Source organism: Argiope bruennichi, chromosome 3 (assembly GCF_947563725.1).
Source record: "Argiope bruennichi chromosome 3, qqArgBrue1.1, whole genome shotgun sequence".
Classification (NCBI taxonomy): Eukaryota; Metazoa; Arthropoda; class Arachnida; order Araneae; family Araneidae; genus Argiope; species Argiope bruennichi.
In genome coordinates this window covers 3,886,759-3,909,499 of record NC_079153.1, presented here as the reverse complement: position 1 = coordinate 3,909,499, position 22,741 = coordinate 3,886,759, and the positions used below count along the sequence as shown (strand labels likewise).

The 22,741-nt window shown below is 27.0% G+C and overlaps 1 protein-coding gene across 2 annotated transcripts in view; it reads right to left on the bottom strand.

Moving 5' to 3' along the window:
- Nucleotides 1-9,815, bottom strand: part of LOC129963573 (protein Jade-3-like) — a 40,228-nt gene extending 30,413 nt beyond the window's left edge. The window contains exons 1-6 of one of the 2 annotated variants that reach the window (XM_056078033.1): nt 9,403-9,815; nt 6,418-6,474; nt 4,154-4,207; nt 3,774-3,853; nt 2,490-2,537; nt 2,129-2,167 (exon numbers count right to left, since the gene is read on the bottom strand). In XM_056078033.1, coding sequence (XP_055934008.1) covers nt 2,129-2,167; nt 2,490-2,537; nt 3,774-3,853; nt 4,154-4,207; nt 6,418-6,457 — 261 coding nt within the window. In that variant the 5' untranslated portion in view covers nt 6,458-6,474; nt 9,403-9,815. The remainder of the gene's footprint in view (nt 1-2,128; nt 2,168-2,489; nt 2,538-3,773; nt 3,854-4,153; nt 4,208-6,417; nt 6,475-9,402) is intronic. The other variant, XM_056078035.1, reaches the window with a different exon arrangement.
- Between the last annotated feature and the right edge of the window lie 12,926 nt (nt 9,816-22,741).

The following is a 22,741-nucleotide window of genomic DNA, read 5'->3' as shown; positions in this document are numbered from 1 at the left end:
CATAATCTTTCTAGCAGATGGAGCACTTTTTACTATTTTTAGTAATGATTTGTCTTTTGCTGTCCACTGTTTTGATTGCCGCTTGGTCTCTGGAATATAGTGATGGATTTATGTCTCATCCACGTTAAAGAAGCACTGCGAAAAATCAGCTGAGTCTGAATTGTACAGCTCCAAACATTGTACTGTTATCATCATAAATAAAAGTCCTTTTTTTAATAACTTTTTATTCCAAACTAGTGTTTTTGTTTCCCAATTAACAATTAATTCCCCCCCCCCTTTTTTTTAAATGTCAGTTAAAAATACCCCTGGAAAAAGAATTCTTGCATCATCTTAAAATTTAGAGAATTACCTTTTTAATGCTATAAATTTAATTTTGGCAAAACTTTTCTCCCAAGTTTAAGAAATATTTAAAAATACTTTTTTTATGAACAATAAAAATAATATTACAAAGTAAATCTAATTAATTGTCCCGCTACAGTGCCGCATCGCAAGATTTTATTCTTCATATTATTCATGGCATAAAAGATTAATTCCTCCCATCTTTCATGATTATTGCTGTATGAATTGGTATATTAACCTATTATTATTGTACAAATTTATTTTTTAATTTATATATTTTAACAATACTTTCACTTTTCTACAATTATAAAAATGATAAAAACTTTTAAAAAACTACAACGTTCACTTTCTTATGTGCATCCCTGATTTAAACTCCAAGTAGATTTTCAATTTTCCCACAAATCTTCATGTTTTTCTTTCTTTATTTCCTAATTAAATGATGATTTATTTTATTTGATAAGTTTTGAGTAGGTTTTTTTTTTTTAACACTAGATAGAGGTTGATATTTCTTATAATGCAATAATAGTTCATTGCTTTTTTTTCTACTAATAAATAATTTTATTTCAATTTTGCAATTAATATAATTTGAGCTTCTTTCCTATTAGATATTTAGACTTTATAAAATAAAAAAATTCACAAATTTCATTAATTGGAAAATTTTGACAGTTAATATTTTTTAGGATACATTTAGAAATACAATACTGTCAACAAATTTGAAATTTTTCAAGCAATACTTTGCTAATTTTGGCATTAATACGACCTAATGATTATTTCGATTCCATATATTTTATTTCAAAAGCAGGCACAAGAAAAGCTCATTCATTTTAGCATAAATTTCAACTCATTAAATTCATATTTTCCAATTTTGTTTAACAAAGGTGTAATTTTAAATAGTTAAGCACCCTATATTAAAAGTTACTCAGTTAATTATGCAAAATTTCGGCCAGCTTAGATATAAAATATCTTGATAACAATTAATAAATTCAATAATTTCAACAACTGAGTAAGTCCTAAAATTTCCCCAGCTGTGAAGCATTTCATGCAAGAATATTTGTTAAGAAAATAAAAATTATTAGGTTATTGCAACATTTAGCAACACAAATAATACATATAGAAAATTTTAAATTTCATTTTGGGAAATTTTTTTAAAATCTTTTTAAATTTGGGAAAAAAATGGACTTTCCTAATTTATGAAAATTTAGTTTTTAAGAATCAAATCGTTTGAATACTATTCTATCTAAAACAGCAAAGACAACAAACTGCTAATGTTTACACATGTACTTAAAAAAAAACTAAAATACGCAATTGCACAAAAATTTTTTGAGAGCTCAAGAGTTTTCAAGCCATTTTTATAAATAATTATATAAAAAAAAAGATCATTAAATTTATACTAACTGAAAAAAATAAAGCAGTTACTTTCAGGACTATTTACATATGACAAAATATTCAATAAAGTTAAAATATCAAGCCAAGAAAACATACATTAAACTTTATGATAGTTTATAATTTCATGTAAAAATTTTTATAAGACATGTTTCAATACAAGGTTCAATCAAGTCATTAATTTTATTGGAGAGTAGAAACATAGTAAATATATGCATTATATATAAAAAAAAAAAGAGTAAAGAAATTTGTACATAGATTGTACAATAGTATATTGAAACAGAAGTTGACATTGATCTTGTTTTGAACAGTCAAAACATCATAAATAATTTAACAGAAAATATTATGTAATCATCATAATTTTAGAAAATCAAGGTAACAAAACAAAAATAAATAAATTCCATGCCTGAGTAACTCGAGATTCCTGCTGCTGAGACTTTTCTCCCTATGCGAATAAGAATAAAGAAAATAAATTATTTTTAAAATGGACAAATTAAATCTAAGAAAATTAAATGTAACTTTCATATTCAATAACGAAAAGGGTTTTATCTGCAATGGAACATTTCTGTTAATTTTTCTTCTGGCCATCAGCCAAAATATTGAGAATAAAATGTACAGAAAAAGCTTGACATTAACAAAAGTTGCAGTCTGTTAGCCAGTGCTATTCTAAAAGCAGCGAATATTTAAAAAAATATCTGGGAGGAAGGGGCATGGAGTAAATGTGAACCATTTCAAAATTCATTAACAATTTAAGGAAAGAAACTGACCTCAACGGATCTTTCAGGTTTAATGAATCCATCTTTCAATTTGCCCACCTGCGAAAATTTATAATTCATCTTTTAGAAAAAGAAGCAAAATATTCAGAACATGAATGAGTTCCCCGTGAGTAATCAATGTTTCTTGAATTTTGAATTCAGTTTTATTAGAAGTATACTATTTCTTTTTAAGAATGAACCAGAATATAATTTATAACAGAGATGAGGGAGTTATATAGGAAAAATAATAATAGAGAGTATCGTCATTTTAGGAAAACCATTGGTTTCTATAACATGTTTTGGAAAATTTCAATACAAAAACTCAAATTTATAACCAATTTGAAAATTAAATGCTTAACTCACAAATCTTTTTAAGAAATATATTAGATTAACAAAAGGTTCTAGATAAAAAAAAATTTAAAAAAGGGAGGGAAACTCAGTCAAATATTAAAAGAAATTATTATTATAAATTAACTTTATTTGATAAAAATTGATATACCAAATATAAAACTGTACTTGAATTTATAAACATAAAAATATATCCTAAATTTCAATAATGATATTGCTACAATAATATTCAATTAATAAAAACACATTGTCACTAAAAATAACTAATGAACTAAATAAATACAGCAGAACTTAATTTACAGAATAGTACAAAGAATAATAAAAAATTTCAAAATATGTTCCTCTACAGAAAATAAAGTATCCAAAGAAATATATTGACGCAGAAAATAAAATGACTGAAATTTGAATCTTAAGAGTGAATATTTGATGTAAATTTAATGAAAATTAAATCATTTAGACACATGCACACACACAAAAAAAAGGGAAGATAGCAAAATGTGCCACTTTCTTCCCACTTTTGAAATCAATAAATCTCATCATTTAACATTAACATTGTTTTAAATTTTTAAAAAAACCTATCACAGGAAGATTCCTGTTTAAATTACAAAAATTTTGTTCATAAGTTAAGAACTATAAGATATAGGTGTCGGTAAAATTTTAATGAACAAACTCAACAAAGTCTAATTGCAAAACATTTACTATGCAAAAAATTTTTTGCATGGTAATAAATTAATTGAACTAGATTAGTTTCATGCATAATTAGTCACAAATTAGAGATAATGAATTTAAAAGAGGAAAATAACAGGTGGTTTTGAATTTCAAATCAGGACTTGCACTGCATGTTAAGTGTAGATACTAAGTGGGAAATTATTTGTCATCTCTAGTATGAAAAAGTAAATTAAAATATAAAATTAGCAAAAATTATGTTAATTCCAGCAAAAAACTTACTTCAGCTAGTGGTAATGAATTGAAACGGCTGTTATAAATTTTGGAAGTTGGTAGCTCATCATAATTAGATGATAGAAATGCTGAAAGAAAAAAAAAATTATAAAATAACAGCTAATTATATCCAAAATTAAAATTTTAGCATTATAATTGATTTAGAAAGGCTCCTAAGGATAAATTTTTGAAAGGAAAAATCAATATGAAAAATTACATGCAGAGACTAAATTATTATAAGAAGCTTAAAGCATTTCATATGAAATTACATTACAATGACTGCAGTATATTCTCACATAAAGCAAATAAAACATGATAATGCTCAAAAATAAGAAATTTGAAGAGCATATTTCTAGCTTATAAGTATGAATAAAATAATCATATATTACCAGGTGAATCTTCTTCACTTCCATTTGGCTTCTTTTTCCTCTTTCCATCAGAAGCTGCAAAATAGCATATGAGTATAAGAAATGATTTAACTCTTCATAAAATACTTTTCCATTAGTCCATAAAATCGCATGAAAACAAAATATAAGACTTTTTAATCTTATACTATAATTGCACATTCTAATAATTTTTGCAGACAGTTAATTGATAAATATATGGCACTTTTATTGATAATGGATTGAAGAAAAATACCAGAATTATGAATAACAATCCCAGAAAAAAGAACAATTAAAAATAAAGCTACATTCCATTTTATATAATTCCAATATATTGAAATATATCTGCCTCTTCAGTTTAAACTTATAAAGAAATAATCTGAATACAGCCATAACAAACTTTGACTGCACAAATTCTCTTTTCCCAACATCAGCATGATTTTAACTTTATCTAGAATCTTCTATAAATATCTAATCATTCTGTTTTTTCCTGTTCCTAATTTCATGAAGCATATCGGTAGCAATTTTTTTAAAACAAAGTATTATTTTCAAAAATTAAATTGCTTCTTAGATAACAGTTATTATTATTATTTTATTAAAAAAAAACATCAAGTTCATACATTTTAGGTCCAAACTCACTCAAAAGCAAGTCTTTTTAGCTAAAATTATCACACAAATTGTAATTTTTAGGTATTTATTTGATGCATAAACCAATAATAATTCAAACTGCAAAAAATTGAGATTAATTTTGATCTTCAAATTATTATTTTATTCAAAATAAACAAATTGAATTTCGTTTTATATATATAATTGCCAGGATCAATGAAAATATGAATAATTATTACATATCAGACTTTGTAGCAAACCTCTTGACATCAACAAAGCGTAAAGTCAAGAAGAGTTTGGTTGAAAGAGAGAGAGGGAGGGATCTTCTTTCATTTTGAGGAAAAATGAAAGAACATTGCATTTTTTGACATTCTTTGCATTTCTTCTTATAAGTCCACTCTTTTACTCAACCCAAAAACCTCCAATAATGTTAAGGTTTGGATATTGGTTTGGCAAATTAAACAGGGTCCCATATCAGCACACGAGCCAGTCCTGGATTGCTTGGATCGGTACTTCAAATCCTCATCCTGTTGGAAAAGGGAGCCACGACCAAGAGTACTGTAAGCACATGATGTCTCAAGAATGGCTTTATACAGAAACGTATCAATAATTCTGTGAACCTGCCACAGGGAACTCATCTCAAGGCAAAAGAATGCACCCCCGAACTATGAAATCTCTACCCCCATGCTTCACTGTTGGAATCTGGTATACGAAACAAGTAACTTCAAAATGATGAATCCACTTTATCCCATCCAAACAACATATCCTTGCTTTAATTACTCCAAAGGATATCATCTTACTCTATACTTGTGTATCTTCATAAATTCTAAATGAGCCTCATGATTCTTTGTGGTTTGGTTTCTTGATGAAGTGTCTCTTATTGAGTTCAGATCTTGAAGTTTATACCTGATATGAATGAACATAGGGTATTGAGGGTCAGGAAAATTGTATGCAATGTCTACAGCCATCAGGCAGGGATTGACACATGAAAGAAATACGACATTCCTGTCGAAATAACAAACACACAACAAAGACATCTTGACTTGGTGACATTTGGCATCCCTCCTCCTGATTGATCAATCTATCTCTTAAAGAACCTTAATATTCCTTTCTCCAATATATGGAATTGTTTTCCCATCAACTTTGTACAAGTATGTTAACTACAGCTTCCTGTAGTTGAATAGTCAAATTATAGATGCCATAGCTAAAATTCATTACCAACAAGAGCAGATGAAGTTTCAATATATAAAGCATTTATACAGAAATGTCCTAAAATAAAAATGGTAGATAAAAAGACCATCACATTAAGACCCTTCTTAATGTGATGAAACTTCAAAATCTTGTTAATTATCATTGTAGTTATTTATAATCAGGTTTACAGTACTTCCAAAAAAAGAGGACTCATCATTTAAATTTAACTCAGAAATTTAAAATAGTTTCTGACAACAAGAGAAGAAAATATGTTAAAAATACATGAGTTTGATACTTTTTTGACTGGAACTATATATATTTACTTAAACATCCTGCAAACTATTAATTAGTAAATCCTAATTCAATTTTTAAAAAATTACTCAGAAAAAGCATGAATGAAACATGAAAAACCTTTAAAAATTAAAAACACAAGTATAATAAATAATATCTTTAACACATTCATTTAAACATACCCTTGCTCCCTTTAGTCCGCCGCTTAGCTGTTGAAGCCATAACTAATACTTTAAAGACTGCAAAAAAAAGTAATATCAGAGTTAATTTTGACACAAAATAGGTAATATCTTTTTAAAAATATATATATCAAAACAAACTGATCCTCAGCTTTGCAATGGAACAAATAATACAGATTATTTTATTTAATTCTTAAGAGAAACCAAATTCATGAAAGGAAATAGCCTTCAACTATCATAGAATTTCTGTTAATAAAAAAAAGCAAATGATTATCTGTGTGTTGGTGTTCTGCAAGGGCAGATTATTTCACCTGGTTAACAAATTCGGCACAAATATACTTTAAAGGTGTGTTCAAATGTGTTTAATTTGGACAAACGCACCTAGTTTTGAAATATATAACTTTTTAAAATATATTTTATAAGGAATATACTTTTAAAGTGAATTCTAGTAAGAATTATTTATTTCAAAGCTGAGTAAAGAGTAGAAAAACTGGTTCCAAGGCTCAGAAAGCTAAACTCTATATGAAAATAATCATAGAAAATTAACATAACACAACAGGTTAGAAATTAAAATGTCTCTTGTTTCCATCAAACAAACCTGCAAAGAGACACAGGGGAAAAGCATTTTTTTATGTCATTAAACTATTTATAATAACAAAATAAAAGATTTAAGAAAAAAATTAGAATCAAGTTTCAAAAACCTTATAACATATTCAACAACAAGGAAAGCTCAAAATTTTACAGAATATTTAGTCAAATGATGTCAATCTAAAAGAAAACAAAGTTAAGCAGTTTCTATACTAACATCCATTAATTTGATATTATGCACAACAGATTTACTTATAGCAGTACTTATAGTATTTATAATAGTTATTTATTAAATTACAATCTACAACTCATATTAATTTAATAAATAATTCTACATATACTTTATTTCACATACAATTAAAATTTTGCATTTTTCAACAGCAACATACATTTATCTACTCTTGACCAAATTATGACAACTATTTCAATCTTGACTATCTTTTCAATATATATTTGTGTTATATTTATTAAAGAAGAAATTTAAAAACTTTAAATAATATGTAAAAGCAAATTAGAAAAATGCTCCAATATAATCTCTTTATATCAGAACTATCTACAGATATCTGCAATGCTCTTCGAGAATCTTGCCAACTTACATGTGTGGATTTTTTTTCTTCTTGTACATAGATAATAAATATCAGCAAAACTGGAAACATTTATAAACTTGCACATAAGCAGCACGGAATTCCTCCTTTCTATTCTTCAGCAATCTTTTTTTAAATTTTGTATTTGAAAATATTTTTTTTTTTTTCCATTAACTGATCATCAGTTGTTTAAATCTGATTTTATTGATTCAGTTATCATTTCAATTTTTCTGAGTATTATGCAGTTAAGTGAGAGCAAACTACATAATTTATTTACTTCTTTTTAATGCTGGATTATAATAAAGATTAATGAGTTCAGATTTGCTAATATTTTCTGTCGGTATTATTTTTATTTTACATCTGACACTGCGTTTACACAAAGACATGGTTTCCAGTGTTTTCGGAAATAAATTTTATCATTCGAGATTCATTTTCTTTTATATAATAATTCTACAATATTTTTAATATCACAAATTTTGTGTAAATTTATTCAATTTATAGTTAATTTAACCATACATATTATATTGCTTGGTATTAATGTTTAGGAAAAATCATTACAGTATGAAGTTCAACTTTTTTTTTTTTTTGCTTCAAAAATTATACCATGTTTGATTTCTACCTATAAGTGGATTATTATTTGTTTCAACCCAATTTGAATTATTTTTTCTATTTGAGTGTTTATAAACATTATGGATAAAAAAATTCTATCCATAAAAGTAAGCAGAAAGAAAACAAAACTTTTAATGCTACTAAAAATATCTAAATTACAATAAAATACATATTAATTTCTAAGATCTTTAATAATGTGCAAGTGATTTTCTACTATGATTTTCATTAATTATGACCATTATATTAACAGAATAATATTAACAAAATAACTGCCTGTCAACACAGGCATATTTTCTTCCATATCATAAGAAAATAAAGTTAAATTTTACTGTCTCTTGCTCTTGGAAAAACAACTGTTGCATATGTATATTCAATTCAACATAAATAAGTAACAATTATTGCTCCTGTTACTAATCTAAAAACAAGCAAGCAATGCAGAATTGATATTGAAACATCTTTGATAATAAAAAATTAAAAAATATATGGAATCATCTCATCCATACAAATCATATCAGATAAAAAAAAAATAAATAAATAAAACTCCGAAAGTTGATTACGAATTCATGTAAAATATCACGTAACTATTTCCCCATTCAAAATACTTCATTTGTTATGTGGTTTTCTTATATATGATGCAAAGAAGAAATTATAAAGATTCTAAATTAATGAATCTGTAATATTTCTACAATGGAACACTTAAATATTGTTCCAATTCCTTATTGAGCGATCAAAAGTTAAAATTATATGAAAAAAAAAAACCGATGAAATATTAAACAGTATTTGTATTATCTTGTGTTTAATGAATGTAAACACAGAGTTAAGTTTAAAATTATATCTATATTAAGCCTAACTATTTCATAAAAAACATCAAAAAAATCTATTGAAAATAGCATGCGTCAAATACAAATATGAAAAAACAAACAAACGAAGTAATTTTTTTAGAATAATTAAAAAAAATATGAAGATAATCAAGAACTGAATACATTTGTTTACAATTGTCAATGGTCGGGAAAAACGTGCATTTATATTATATATCCGATCAAATATAAATAAATTTTTTAAATCCTTAACAAAGCCTTCATTTACAAAAAGACCTATCAAAATGTATGGAATTTTAAAGTAATAAAAGCATTTTTACAAAAGTTTTATTAACACTAAACTTCCAACTACCTATATACAGCTGATTTAGAAGACATAATCATCTTACCTGAAACTATACCAATGATGAAATAGTAAATTGATGGTCTTAATAAAAACTAATTTCATAGTTTTTTTTATTTTATACATCTTCATCCTATATTTAAAATCTAAAATATTCTTAGGGTTCCAAGCGACGTGCATGCAGCCGCCATCATTAAAACCTCCTGAAGAGATTGAAACATACACAACACATATGTCACGTGATATTCCACGAGACAAATTTAGTTCTAACTAACGTTTCGAGTTACATGAACAATTAATAAATTTTTGTTGGAAATCAAAGACAAATAAAGCAAATGCTGTCCATTAATTCAAGTAAATAGATTATCCTAAACTATTTATTAATCTAGAATAATATGAAAAGGAAATCATTTCGAGAAAAATCAGACACGATAAACATCGCTCTTTCCATCGCGACAACACTTGCCGCCATTTTGGTAACTGAAGCATTGCCAGATATCAAAGCAATTCATTCTTGCTAAATCATTTTTTAACATCTAATAATTTTTAAAAGTATTTTTAAATTTTGTTTAAGATTATGCTTTCTTTAATTGCATGAACCATTTGAAATTTGATTAAACTAAATATATCTTTAATGCCATTTAAAATTTTAGTTTACTGGTTCAAAAATTAGAAGTAAATAATTTTTATTTCTAGTTATCAAACTTCCTCCTTCTTTAACAGTCATTAGAATTGAAATATGGATGATTAGCTGATATTTAAAAACTATCTTTAAAAAATCATTCCTAAAATTTGTTCACAATTTTTTCACAGCAATCTCTGAAACAAAATCAAGGCTTCTATAAAATTTTTGAGTAATTTGAAGAAATAAGTAACTTTCCAAACCTGCGTTCAAAATAAAAGCAATTAAATCGCTCATAAAAAAAGATTCCAAATCAACAAAAAAAAAGAGAAATTTTTAAAGTTTTTTTTGAAATAATCTACACGTTTTCATTTTCATTGTATTCTTTCCAGGAATGTCATAAAGTTTCAAAACTAAAAATCTCTTTACACAATCAATAAGATTTCGTGGCGCCATCTTTTAAACTGGCGGAGAAATATAAAATAATTGCAGAATAATCTCAAAGCAATACTTTGAATCATCTTTTAGAATTTAATGTTTTCATTTCTTTTAAATATTACAACATTTAAATAGAAACTTTGAGACAAGTAATATTTCAAAATTAAATATATAAAAAAGTAAAAGTTATTTCACTATTAGTTAATTTATTTTTATTTTTCTATATTATATCCTTATATTAAAAAAATATAAATAAAAAGAACTGCTTTCTTTATTAAACATTCTAAAAATTTATAATCTTCTTAAATCATTAAAAAATTCATTAAATATTATTTACGATCCAATCTTTGTATATAATTGATGAAATACTTAATCATTTAGAAAAAAAAGTGCTTTAAAAGAATTAGTGCCAAAACATAAGACATTCAAAACATAAAACAAAACATTTTTCTTTTTTGCTTTTTATATCACTTTTGTTATTTGTGTGATGCCTTTAATTCTAAATATTGATTCATATTGAATAATATGGATTTAGTATTACTAAATTCATTTGAAAAAATCATTTCGAAATTTTAAATTTTATACCAATATGAGAGCATTTTTTTTAAAGCTCTTGATTTTTCAGCATTCTGTCTTAAAATATATCCTGTCGTGGGACGAAATAATATATCGATATTTATGTATGAATCTCTCATACACACAACACACACAAATACACACACACACACATACACACACACACACACACGCACACACACACACACACACACATATATATATATAACCAATCTAAAGTAAGAAATAGTTTGAAAGCGAAACTAAAATGAATGCGAAAACGAAACAAAACAGTTTCGAAATCGCAAATAAAAATTCGTTCCTATTCAAACTAAAACCAAAAAAGGAACAGGAAAAAAACTTCGTAGTATCTAGAGAGCGCAACTGCAGCTACTTCTAAAACACAGATGAATTGATACAAAAGTATTAAAATCAAGTTAATAGGAAAATAAAAAAAACAAATAAAAATTAAACCAAAAGTCTTTAAGAAAATCCAGTACTTCTTTGTTACCAGAAATAATAAAGTTGTCTTCATCTTTTATTTTGTCCAGGATAATTTTTAAGTATTTAAAGAAATGTTTACCCGTATAGTAATTATAAGTGCCAGTGCTACAGGTCACGAATCTGAATTTTAATGGATTTTTATGCAATTTAACTGTTGGGAATAAATAAGGATAGTTTAGAGAGCAAGTCTTAATTTTGGGTTTTTTTTGCGAAAGCTAGCATTCTTTTATCTAATTCCTTTTTCCCGGTGTTCTTTAAAATATAAGTTGCGTTAGAGTTATATTCATTAATTAAAAGTTCTTTATAATAATATTTACAAATTAAACAGAAATTATTTGCTGATTAATCTATTACTGTAATAACAAGTTTTTCTTTTAAATTTTTTATTTCGTTTTTCAATGTTTTACTAAAATAAATCTGACGTTCTTTAGATCTGTCAAAATCAGCATTCATTTTTTTTAAATTTCCTTTAACATTCTCACTATCCATTCTCCGAAACCTTCAACAGGGCAATGGTATTTTCTAGATGATTTAGCAATAAAAACATCCAAATCATTACCAATAGAAATAAAAATTTTGTAATGGTTTATTTTTTTCTCTTAATCTAAATTTTGTTCCTCTTCCCATCAAATCTCTTAAAGAGTTGGATTCAATAATTTTTAAATTACCTGTAATAATATGACCTTTATAAACTTCTATAAAATCTTTATAGTTTTCTTTGTTACAGTAACAATCTGTTTTATTTATTTTATCTAAATTTTTGCTATAGTAATTATAATTATAAATTTTTCCTTTAAAGTTGAAGTACACCTAAACGCTATTGAAACAGTTGTTTTATCTGATAGAGGAAAAAAAATTATTATTATGTATAATTTTGGGTAATTTTAGATATTCCAAGTAAATATCCAAGAATTTAATCGCACAGAATTCTTTGTAAACATTATTTTTATTATTAAAAAGTAAATCGTTTTTTCCAATGTTAAGCTTACATTTAATAAGATCTAGAATAATACATTTTGTGTACGAATTTTTAAACTCTAATTCCCCGAATTTATTATTTAAAAATCATTTAATTTCATTATTTCTAAGACCAAAAATGTATTTCTTAATTTTGTGAATGTTTTCACTATTGTGTTCCAGATTACAGTAATTTTGAAATTCCTCAAATATAATTTGAAAATATCCCCCTTTTCCTTTACCTCTTTTAAATCTTTTAAAAAAGTTATCTTTATTTAGAAATTTTTTAAATATGTTACATTTGTTATAAATGCAATTATTGTTTAAATCTGCATAACCTTCCCCATTTAATTTACTATTGAGACCATAAGGAAATAAAGTTTTCGGGTTGCAAATATAAATGTTTTCCAGATCTAATGTTTTACTTAATTTGTTAATATTGTCTTCTAGAATGTAGATATTAATATTGTTAAAGTTATGGTTTTGAAAATGCTCCAGTTCGAAGTCAGTGGTCCTATTTTTTATGAGGTTTTTATATCGGATCTGTAATTGTTAATTCTCAAATTAAGCTCAGTGCTAGTTTCGCCAATATATTTTAAATTACATTCTGAACAATTAAAGAGATAAATCAAGTTTTTGTTTTTACAGAATATTTGTAATTTTGAGTATTCATTATTGATCTGTTCTTTATCTGCTAATGGGCATGTCTTACACTTCCCGTTTCCACAAATTTTATATTTTTAAGATTTTTTTAAACAAAACAGTTGTGTCAGTAATTTTTTCTCCGTGAATGCTTCTGACACAGATCTATCCACAGTGCCCCTTGGTAGAGCGCGCGACTGGCCATGCGCTATGATAAATTCGTTAATAACTTCTTGCATAGTTTAATTTATTTATTAAAATGAAAATATATCTCTCAAACGCGAAAAAAACATGGAATTCTCAAAAAAGTAAATTCAGGAAAATGATCTGAAAATTCTTAATTTTTTAAAAATTTTTTAGGCAATATATTAAAAAACCTTTTGAAAAACCCTTTAAAAAACTATTAAAAAATATTTTAAAATTTGCAGTTCGTGGAAAAGCGCACCTGCAGCTTAATTCCAACCAAATGCGAGAACAAGTAACCATTCTAAAGCAAGAAATAGTTTGAAAACGAAACTAAAATGAAGACGGAAACAAAACAGTTTCGAAATCGCAAATAAAAATTATTTTCAAATAATTTTAATAACACAAATAAATTTTTTTTCCTGTTCCTTTTTTCGTTGTAGTTTGAATAGGAAATAATTTTGAATGTTGCAAAGGAATAATCCTTCGTTGAGATAATGCTAGATTACTCATGGCTGGATTCAGCGAGATCCACCCTGCATATAGTTTGAATTACCATCTCTTTTGCTCTGAAAGTGTGTGGGGAGGAGGGCGGAATCAGTTCACTGGAGGATTGCAAATAGTGCTTTTAACAATTTTTTAGCAATGTGTCGAGAATTTTCTTTATGAGTGGGATGATGGAACTTCCCAGATGATGGCAAGTCATTATTAATTAAGAGGGTGGATATATTATTAAATAAACAACATTGCTAGTGCAATTTTTTTTAATGTGCCCTTCAAAATTGGCAGTGCAGATCTTCTGAATACTCCACCGCAGTACATCGATATTGTTTTCTATTCATTAGTTTATTCAAATTGCGAGTGAAATCATTACTTTGATATGTATTTTCTACGAATCTAATATCGAAAAGTGACTGATGTTGTGTTTCAAGTTTTCAGAATTATTTGCCAGAACAATGACTAAGGATCTGATTAGCTTCGAAATGGAATAACAGTTTAAAATAGCTCCCAAAGAAAAAAAAACAGCATGAGTAATTCATTCCTAAATATTTTGCTTTTCAGGGTTATTTTTAAAATTCTTACTTTTTATTTTAATCAAGAATTTTTTTTTTTTTTTTTTTTTTTTTTGTGTGTGTGTGTGTTCTCTAGAAACGATGAACAAACTCAGCTCAAAGATTTTTCTCCATCACTATATTATCAAGTTTTGACAAAATTCTAGAAAAATTTCCAATAGACAGCAATTTTTTTAAAAAAGTGGGCTTTCAATATTTAAAATATTTCTAAGGATTAACAGTAAAAAAGGAAAAAACTTACATGATCATAATTAAAAGAAAAAAACAATCGAAATATTTGACAATTTGGCAAGACCTTTTTATCTGGTACAGAAATAACAAAAAAATAATGATAAAAAGCATTGAATGTACTGAAAACGCTGCTTTGAAAGTTGATTAATTGTAGTTTTAAATAATTTAATTATTTGTCATAATTTAAGACGTAAACAAAACAACGTGAGTTAGATGATTTACTATTAAATTTAATCTTATGATCATCCTATTAGCGAAACATCCCAAGCTGTCCCATATTTATATGACTATATGTTTCCAATCTTTGTTTACAGTTGCATATCTTCATTCATTCATTTCCAAAACTGTTCATGAGAAAACAAAATTGTCGCACTATTCGATCGTGAAACTTAGATGAATTTCGACTTTTCAAATATAATTGAATCCAAAAAACTTCTCTTTAGACTGCATGAATGTGAGTAAAATAAATTATATAGCGGTAGTGTTCTTTCCTCGAATTTCACACGTATTTAACCCTTAACTCCGGAGTGCTGTATCTGAGACCGCTAAGGATGGACTTTCGGTCACCACTATTCTATTTTTAGCTCAATCGAATGAATTGACCCTGTATCTTCCTGTTTCGTGACCTTCACTACAGAATTTACAGGCTGATTTTTATTCTAGTACTTTACCTGTATGTATAAATTGCCCTCGAAAACCGTGCTACGAATGTTCACAAATTTCTGAGTAAAAATGATGCCGATAAAAAAAAAAAAGAGCAATTTTTTTATTATTATTATTATTATTCGTATAGGTGATAAATTTTGTTTTCTATATACCTTTGTATACTAGAAAAATTAATATGATTCAAAAAGTAAAAAGTAAAATGTTTTCTCAAGAATATTATTCGTTGTAACATTTATTTGGATAAGAAAAGATATATTCAAACGCAATTACTTTTTTCAATGATTACATATTTTGAAAACTTTCTAAAGTATATTTATATATCAATAAAAATATCTGCAGAATATATTGGTGGATTTTCATACTAATACTTCCCTTAGAAAATTTAATTTGAGTGTAAAGATAGTGCAGTGTCTTGGACCGCACCTCCTCAGTTAAGTTCTAAATTTTCACATCCCCATTTAAAGGTTAAGGTAGATTTACTTACATTTAACCAGGTGTAAAATTCCAGTAAAGTCACGTACACTAAGAAAACAGAAAGCAAAATACTTGTCTCAACTGGACAAGTAATTTCTGCGCATGCGTGGTCTTATTAGATTGACTGGAAATGTGTGCTTCATAGTAAAATGAAGATAACCGAATTCGCCCTTTAAGTGGTTTCCTTTCAAACACTTGTGCGCAAATTTTAATGCAAAATTACTGTTTTTGCCATCAAATTGTAAACCATATTCCATTTATCAAAGTCGTTATGTTCTTGAATTACAATGTCCTCATACGCGCAAATGTACGAATCGACATTATGATCGCCTCAGTTTGAAATTTAATCCATGTCTACATTTCTGATGCTAAAACATTGTACCAAATTCCCTCGCTCTCTAGCTCGTTCGTTTTTAATTAACAAGACGAGTATGAGTTGATTTCCTTCAAAATTTGATAGAAATATGTGGTGTTGAGACATTTCAGTATCCTGAGTCGACCATTTTTCGATGATTTTATCTCATTAAGAGATGAGAAGCTAAAGGATGTGCTCATTTCCAGAACTCACTTTACTGTTAAATGCAAACATTTTCTCCTTTCATCTTTCCTCTCACCCCTATTTTGTCGAATTAAACCCTTCCTAACACATGCGCAAAAGTGCGGAGAGTTTTAGAATCCGTTGGAAAGCAATATCAAATTCTTTCCCTTTAGTTCAAAGCGTTTTTGAATTATGGAGTTAACTAGCAGGTAGTCATAATTTTAAAAGAATATTTTTTTAAAAATCAGAAAGGTCGCCAACAAACGAGTTTGAATTTTTTTTTATAACAATTATAATATTTTGTCTACTTTGTATACTAAAAAGTAAAAACACAGCGATGGTTGAAATATGTAATGTTATCACTCCACGAAAATTGCTATCAGCATTTTGCTGTCATTTTTTCGCTGAGAATATATAAACTGTTGAAAACTGATTGGTTACAAGATTATTTGTAAATTTTGTTGTATCTTTCTTGTATCTAGCAACTTCTTTTTTATGAGCACTTCTGTTTTCAATGTTCATGTTTTGATGTAATGTTTTGCGTGCGTCGTAGTTTTAGATGTTAGTGAATGTAATTAGACGTAGTTAAAGTAGATTAAAAGTTTTTGAAGAGTGTTGAGTTTTATATACTACATCACATGAGTACTGAGAATTAGGAATATTGATCCATAATAGAGTTTGGAGATCGATGTCCGACATAAACCGTTTCATTTACATACAAATTTTATTCATCTATAGTTATAATAAAGCTCAATGTGTGTGTGTGTGTGTGTGTTGGCGCTCTACAGGCCAGGTCATTTGACATACAGCTATCAAATTTGGTACATGTATACCTTAGAGGTCAGGAATGTGCACCTGGGGTCCCTTTTTTGAAATTTTAATTAGAATTTTAATTATTAATTAAAAACTAACTTTCCCGCCAAAAAAATCTTCCATTTTCCCCACCGCCAACTTTGCCGCCAAAAAAATCTTCCATTTTCGCCACCGCCAAATGAGTAAGGCTTCCGGGGTTTTTTTCTCCCAACAGTAATGAGGCTAGGGTTAGTATTTTTCGGCGGATTATTTCAAACGATTCTGTTTATTTTCTTAATGTTTGATGCATTTAAAATTAAACATTGTTAATTAATCGATCCTTCAGATTCATTCTGAAGTACTTTTGAATTAAAATAAAACAGAATAAAGGAAATTAAAAATTTCTAATCCGCATAGCGTCACCCCAACTGGCGTAGAAAAAAAATCACGTATTTGCGTTACGTAACTGGCGTTGAAAATTCACGCATGCGCTTTGTGTTCTGAATTCCGCATTGTGTTGACGAATTATTATCAACGAATGCGGACTGGATTTAAATTTTTTTTAGGTTCGTTGCATGTTTTTGTAATTAAAATGTATTTATGTTAGTTATATATTTTTTGTATATGTTTATAGTTTTAAGTGCATCGTTTTTTAAGTAGTTTTTTTAAAACCTGTTTTAAACCGTCTATTTTAAACGATTCGTTTCATTTTCTTAGTGTTTGATGCATTTAAAAGTAAACATTGTTAATGAATCGATCTGCTCATGATGAATCTAAGAAAATTTTGTTGACAAATTCTTGAGATAATACGTAAATTGAAAAAGATATTCTTTAGTGCCCATAAAGTTTAAACGCTGAGTGACTCTATTTTCATTAATCAGATTATAAAAAAATTCTTTGTTTCAGTAAAAAATATTATTATATTAATTGCAGATTAATTCTTTCCACTTTAATTTAAAACATAAATTCTACGGGTGCTAACAGAAAATTAGAGAGATACATATTACGTTATGACTGAAGGCCTTTATAATATTATGAGTGAATTATATGACTATCAAAATTTGAAGTTTTAAAATATTTTGATGAAGAAGCTATTAAAGTAGGAATTGCATAAAATATTTAAATATAAAAATTTTAACGAACATTAAGATTGGCGAACCGGTTGGTCGACAAATTCTTGAGATATTACATAAATTAAGAAAGATATTTTTTAGTTCCCATAAGGTTTAAATGCTCAGTGACTCCGTTTTCGTTAATCATGTTATTAAAAAAATTAACATTTATTGACGAACACGAACACACTGATATTCACCGTTACTCTGATTAGATGTTATAAAATCTGAATAGATAAACATAAACGTGTAAACAGCTGTGCGCCGGTTTCTATGGCAACACAGCTGGAAAGGGAAAAGAAGTTTCCGAAGAAAATTCACGCATGCGCATTGTTCTGATTGTTGTCATGGCAACCACTTTCAACAGATGATTTAAATTATTTTTAGGTTAGTTACATGCCTTTGTAAGTAAATTGTATTTATGTTAGTTATATATTTTTTGTATATGCTTATAGTTTTAAGAACATCGTTTTTTAAGTAGTTTTTTTTAAATCTGTTTTCAATGATTTAAATTATTTTTAGGTTAGTTGCATGCTTTTGTAATTAAATTGTATTTATGTTAGTTATATATTTTTTTGTATATGCTTATAGTTTTAAGTACATCGTTTTTTAAGTAGTTTTTTTAAACCTGTTTTAGACCGATTATTTTAAACGATTCATTTTATTTTCTTAGTGTTTAATGCATTTAAAATGAAACATTGTTCTTTAATCGATCTGTTCATGATGAATCTGAGAAAACTTTGTTGATAAATTCTTGAGATATTACATAAATTAAGAAAGATGTTCTTTAGTGCCCATAAAGTTTAAACGCTCAGTGACTCTATTATCAGTAATCATATTATTTAAAAAATGCTTTGTTTCAGTAAAAAATATTATTATATTAATTGCAGATGAATCATTTACACTTTAATTTAAAGCATAAATTCTACGAGGGGTAACAGAAAATTAGAGAGATACATATCACGTTATGACTGAAGGCCTTTATAATATTATGAGTGAATTATATGACTATCAAAATTTGAAGTTTTAAAATATTTTGCTGAAGAATCTATTAAAGTTGGAATTGCATAAAATATTTAATTATTAAAATTTTAACGAACATTAAGATTGGCGAACCGGCTGGTCGCCAAAGGCGGCTAGTAGACAATAAAGAAAACCACGTCCATTCATTGACACTGATATGTGTTTCTTAAAAGATTTTCATCACAATTTTTTTCATCCATAACAGCATTTGAGCAAAACCTTTTTTTTTAATGTGTCATATCTATTTATGAATTTTATCATTTGTTTAAATAACACTTAACTACTAATATTTTTAATTTTTTGTTAGTTAATAAAGGATTTTTAAAGTTATTTTATTAGATTTTGAGCATTCAGTTTTCTTTTTCTATAAATCTAGAGATTGGTCAATAATGTAAGTAGAGATAGTGTAAAGCACGTTATTTTGACACCATTAAATATAATTAGCAGATTTTATGGATTTCAGAAAAAAGAATAACTCTTTGTTTATTTGTTTAAGTGTGAACGCGGGGGTGTAAGATAGCTTAGTAATTTTGTGTTTTCTTCAGTTCTTCTAATCATTCATTTTACGAAATTCAGAATCATTGTACTCATGTGTTTGAAGCTACGATTGGAAAGAGAAGTTCAATAAAATTATTTAAACGGCTGTATCAACAAAGCATCTTTCAGTTTCATTATTGAAATAAATTCACCAAGTAATAAAGAGTAGTTCAGGTGTCGTCCTCGTTATATGACTATGGTTGAAATTTTGAAATGTGTTCCAAATTAAATAGATTTTCTGTAGCTTGAAAACCGCACTTAATTTAAAATTAAATTAAGCTAATTGATTTACGTACCGATACAGGCATTAAACTATGTTTTAAAAACGAAATGTGTTTCATAATACTACACGCACTTCAGATTTCTTATCAAAAGTGAAAATTAATTCAAAGATTTAAAAAAAAATATTTAGGATTAAAATTTTAACCGAAGCTTTTAGAACTTAAAATCTGCTATACTTTTGAATTTAAAGAGAAATAATTTGATTAATGACATGCTTAAGGTAAAAACTTTCATTTACATAATATTAAGATTTGAAAACTAGAAGCAGTACACATCAAAAATAATTACAAATCAAATACACATCATACAAAATACAATACACATTAAATCAAATCATCAAATTTAATTCTATATTATAATTTGCATGAAGTGATTTGAAACTTTACAATATACATGATTATCATAAGCCCCTCTCCCCCCTCCCCCTCAAAGAAAAAGAAAAATGCTGTTATGCAATGTAGGGAATTCATGTTCATCTAATCGTATATGGTTCACTGTATTAATTTTGGAATCCTCTGTATATTTCCAGATAAAAATAGATGTAACGACAGAGGATGGCCTGCCTCAGATGTTGATTTATGTTACGTTTATCTCGCAGCCGCAGCATCACATGAATACATTCTTCACAACGACGTTGAAGGTTAGTGACAAGTTTTGGTGACATTTACATTACATTATTTTCACACAAAGGCGTGATACAAAATCTATATCTTCGCTAAGAAAGAGGGATCTGTGTGTGGGGGGGAGTGGGGAGTTGGCCTTCTACGGGTCTAACCATTAGAAGTATCAAACTTGGCACCTTTTTAATTTGGAGAGAGAGCGAATTAGGAATTAGGAGAGACTTTTAAAAAGTTTTTGTTAATAAAAATTACGAGAAATTTTGCCGTCTTCTCCATAAAACTTCCAAAAATATTACAGCACAAAAAGGATTTTTTCATCACCTTAAAACCCGATAAATTACCTTTTTCGGGATATAAATTTAAAAAAAAAATATTTTTAAGCGTATTGTTACACAGCATATTTCATTCATATGCGTATTGTTACACAGTATATTCTCAAATATTTTTCATTGCAGTTAATAATATTTCATTCGGATCTTTTTTTTTTCCTTTGTCGATGATCAAGCTATGAAGATAGGCTTATTTTACAGTCTTGGGTAAGTCTTATAGCTAGTATAAAATAATCCCTGGGGGAAAATATTTCACGTTGAAAAATTCCGTATAAAATACTTAATAAAAAGGTTACTGAAAAAGTACAAGTTTTAGCATCTTATTTCATTGGAAACAATGCATATCCATATGAAAAGGTTTTCAAAGAAATTTTAAAACTTGGGATAATTATTTTTGAAAGGGCAACTAAGATGTAAGTGAATATGAACGCTTTGAAGAAATTAAACCAATGAAAAAATTTTCGATTCAAATCCTACAAAATGAATACTTTATCAAATTGCAAAAATAATTTAGATGAAGTTTCTGGGAATTTTACTAGTTATTCAAAATTTACGAACACTGCCTTCTGGTTTTGAACTATGGAAAAATGAATATTTCAAAATTAACATTATTTAAGAATTATTTCATATATACTATGAAATATAAAAGTGTTTAATTGAGCATTCAATAATTCAAGAAATTATTGAATATATTTGAAGTGAGATGAGATTAAAAATGCGATATTTTGTTGAAAAAAAAATTGGCATATATTTTGCTAATCCTTCATTTTTATTTTCGTTTATTATTAATTTTTGGACAAATCGTTTTTTTTAAGTTTTAGTGGTTTTTCTAAATTTTAATATAATAAAAGATAAAGAATTTTTTAAAGAATCAACTTTATTTATTAATATGTCTTTTGTCAGTGCGATTATTGATTGCCAATATGAAAAAAGGAGACTAAATTTCGGTGCCCTTCCTCAGGTGGAAAATTTTCAGAACCAGCAGCGATGTCATGTTGTTGTTGTTGTTGTTGTAATAGCTACAAACCATTTTGTCACTGTTGTCGTTGCACTATACAACAATCTTTTTATTTGTATAGTTTTGATTGCAGTTACAAATGTTATTTGAAGCAAAAGAAAGAAAAAGGACTTTGAACTAAATTTTTCAGTCTTCAAACATCCAAATATTAATTTTATGGTTAGATGGTTTTTATTTTTTTATGATTTCGTTCGATGTCGATAGATGGCGCCCTAAATACATGCCATATGCAGTTCAGAAAATAAAATGGTAACCGCATTGCAAATTTAGATACCAAATATGTATGCATAAATGGCTCATTCTAAACAATGTTTTTATTATAAGGCATTTTTTTGTCATTAAAAGACAAAACAGATTAAATGACTATGATGAATGCAATTCCAATATTAATTTTAATATACTTATTAGTTTATGTAATATTATTTGTTTTCACTGTTTATGGATTTATCTTTTTTTGCTTATGCATTCTTTTCAATAATAGTTATTTTAGTTAAAAAGTAAAAACCTGTTAAACGAATTTCTTTTCTGCTTATTCATTTGTGGAAGACGATTAAAGAATTATAATTTGCAAAATGTATTTAGAGGACTTTTTTATTATTTTTTTACGAATGAAAAATTTTCTCAACACATTTAGCTCTTTCGATAATAATGTGTCCAGCTAATGCATTAGATTAGAGAATTTTCGACATTTAAATCTGTCAATGAGTCTCTCAACAGCCAGTCAGATTTTAAACGATTTGTAAAAAGTAGCAATTAGTTTAAAAAGATAAAAATCACTTGGTCACGTTT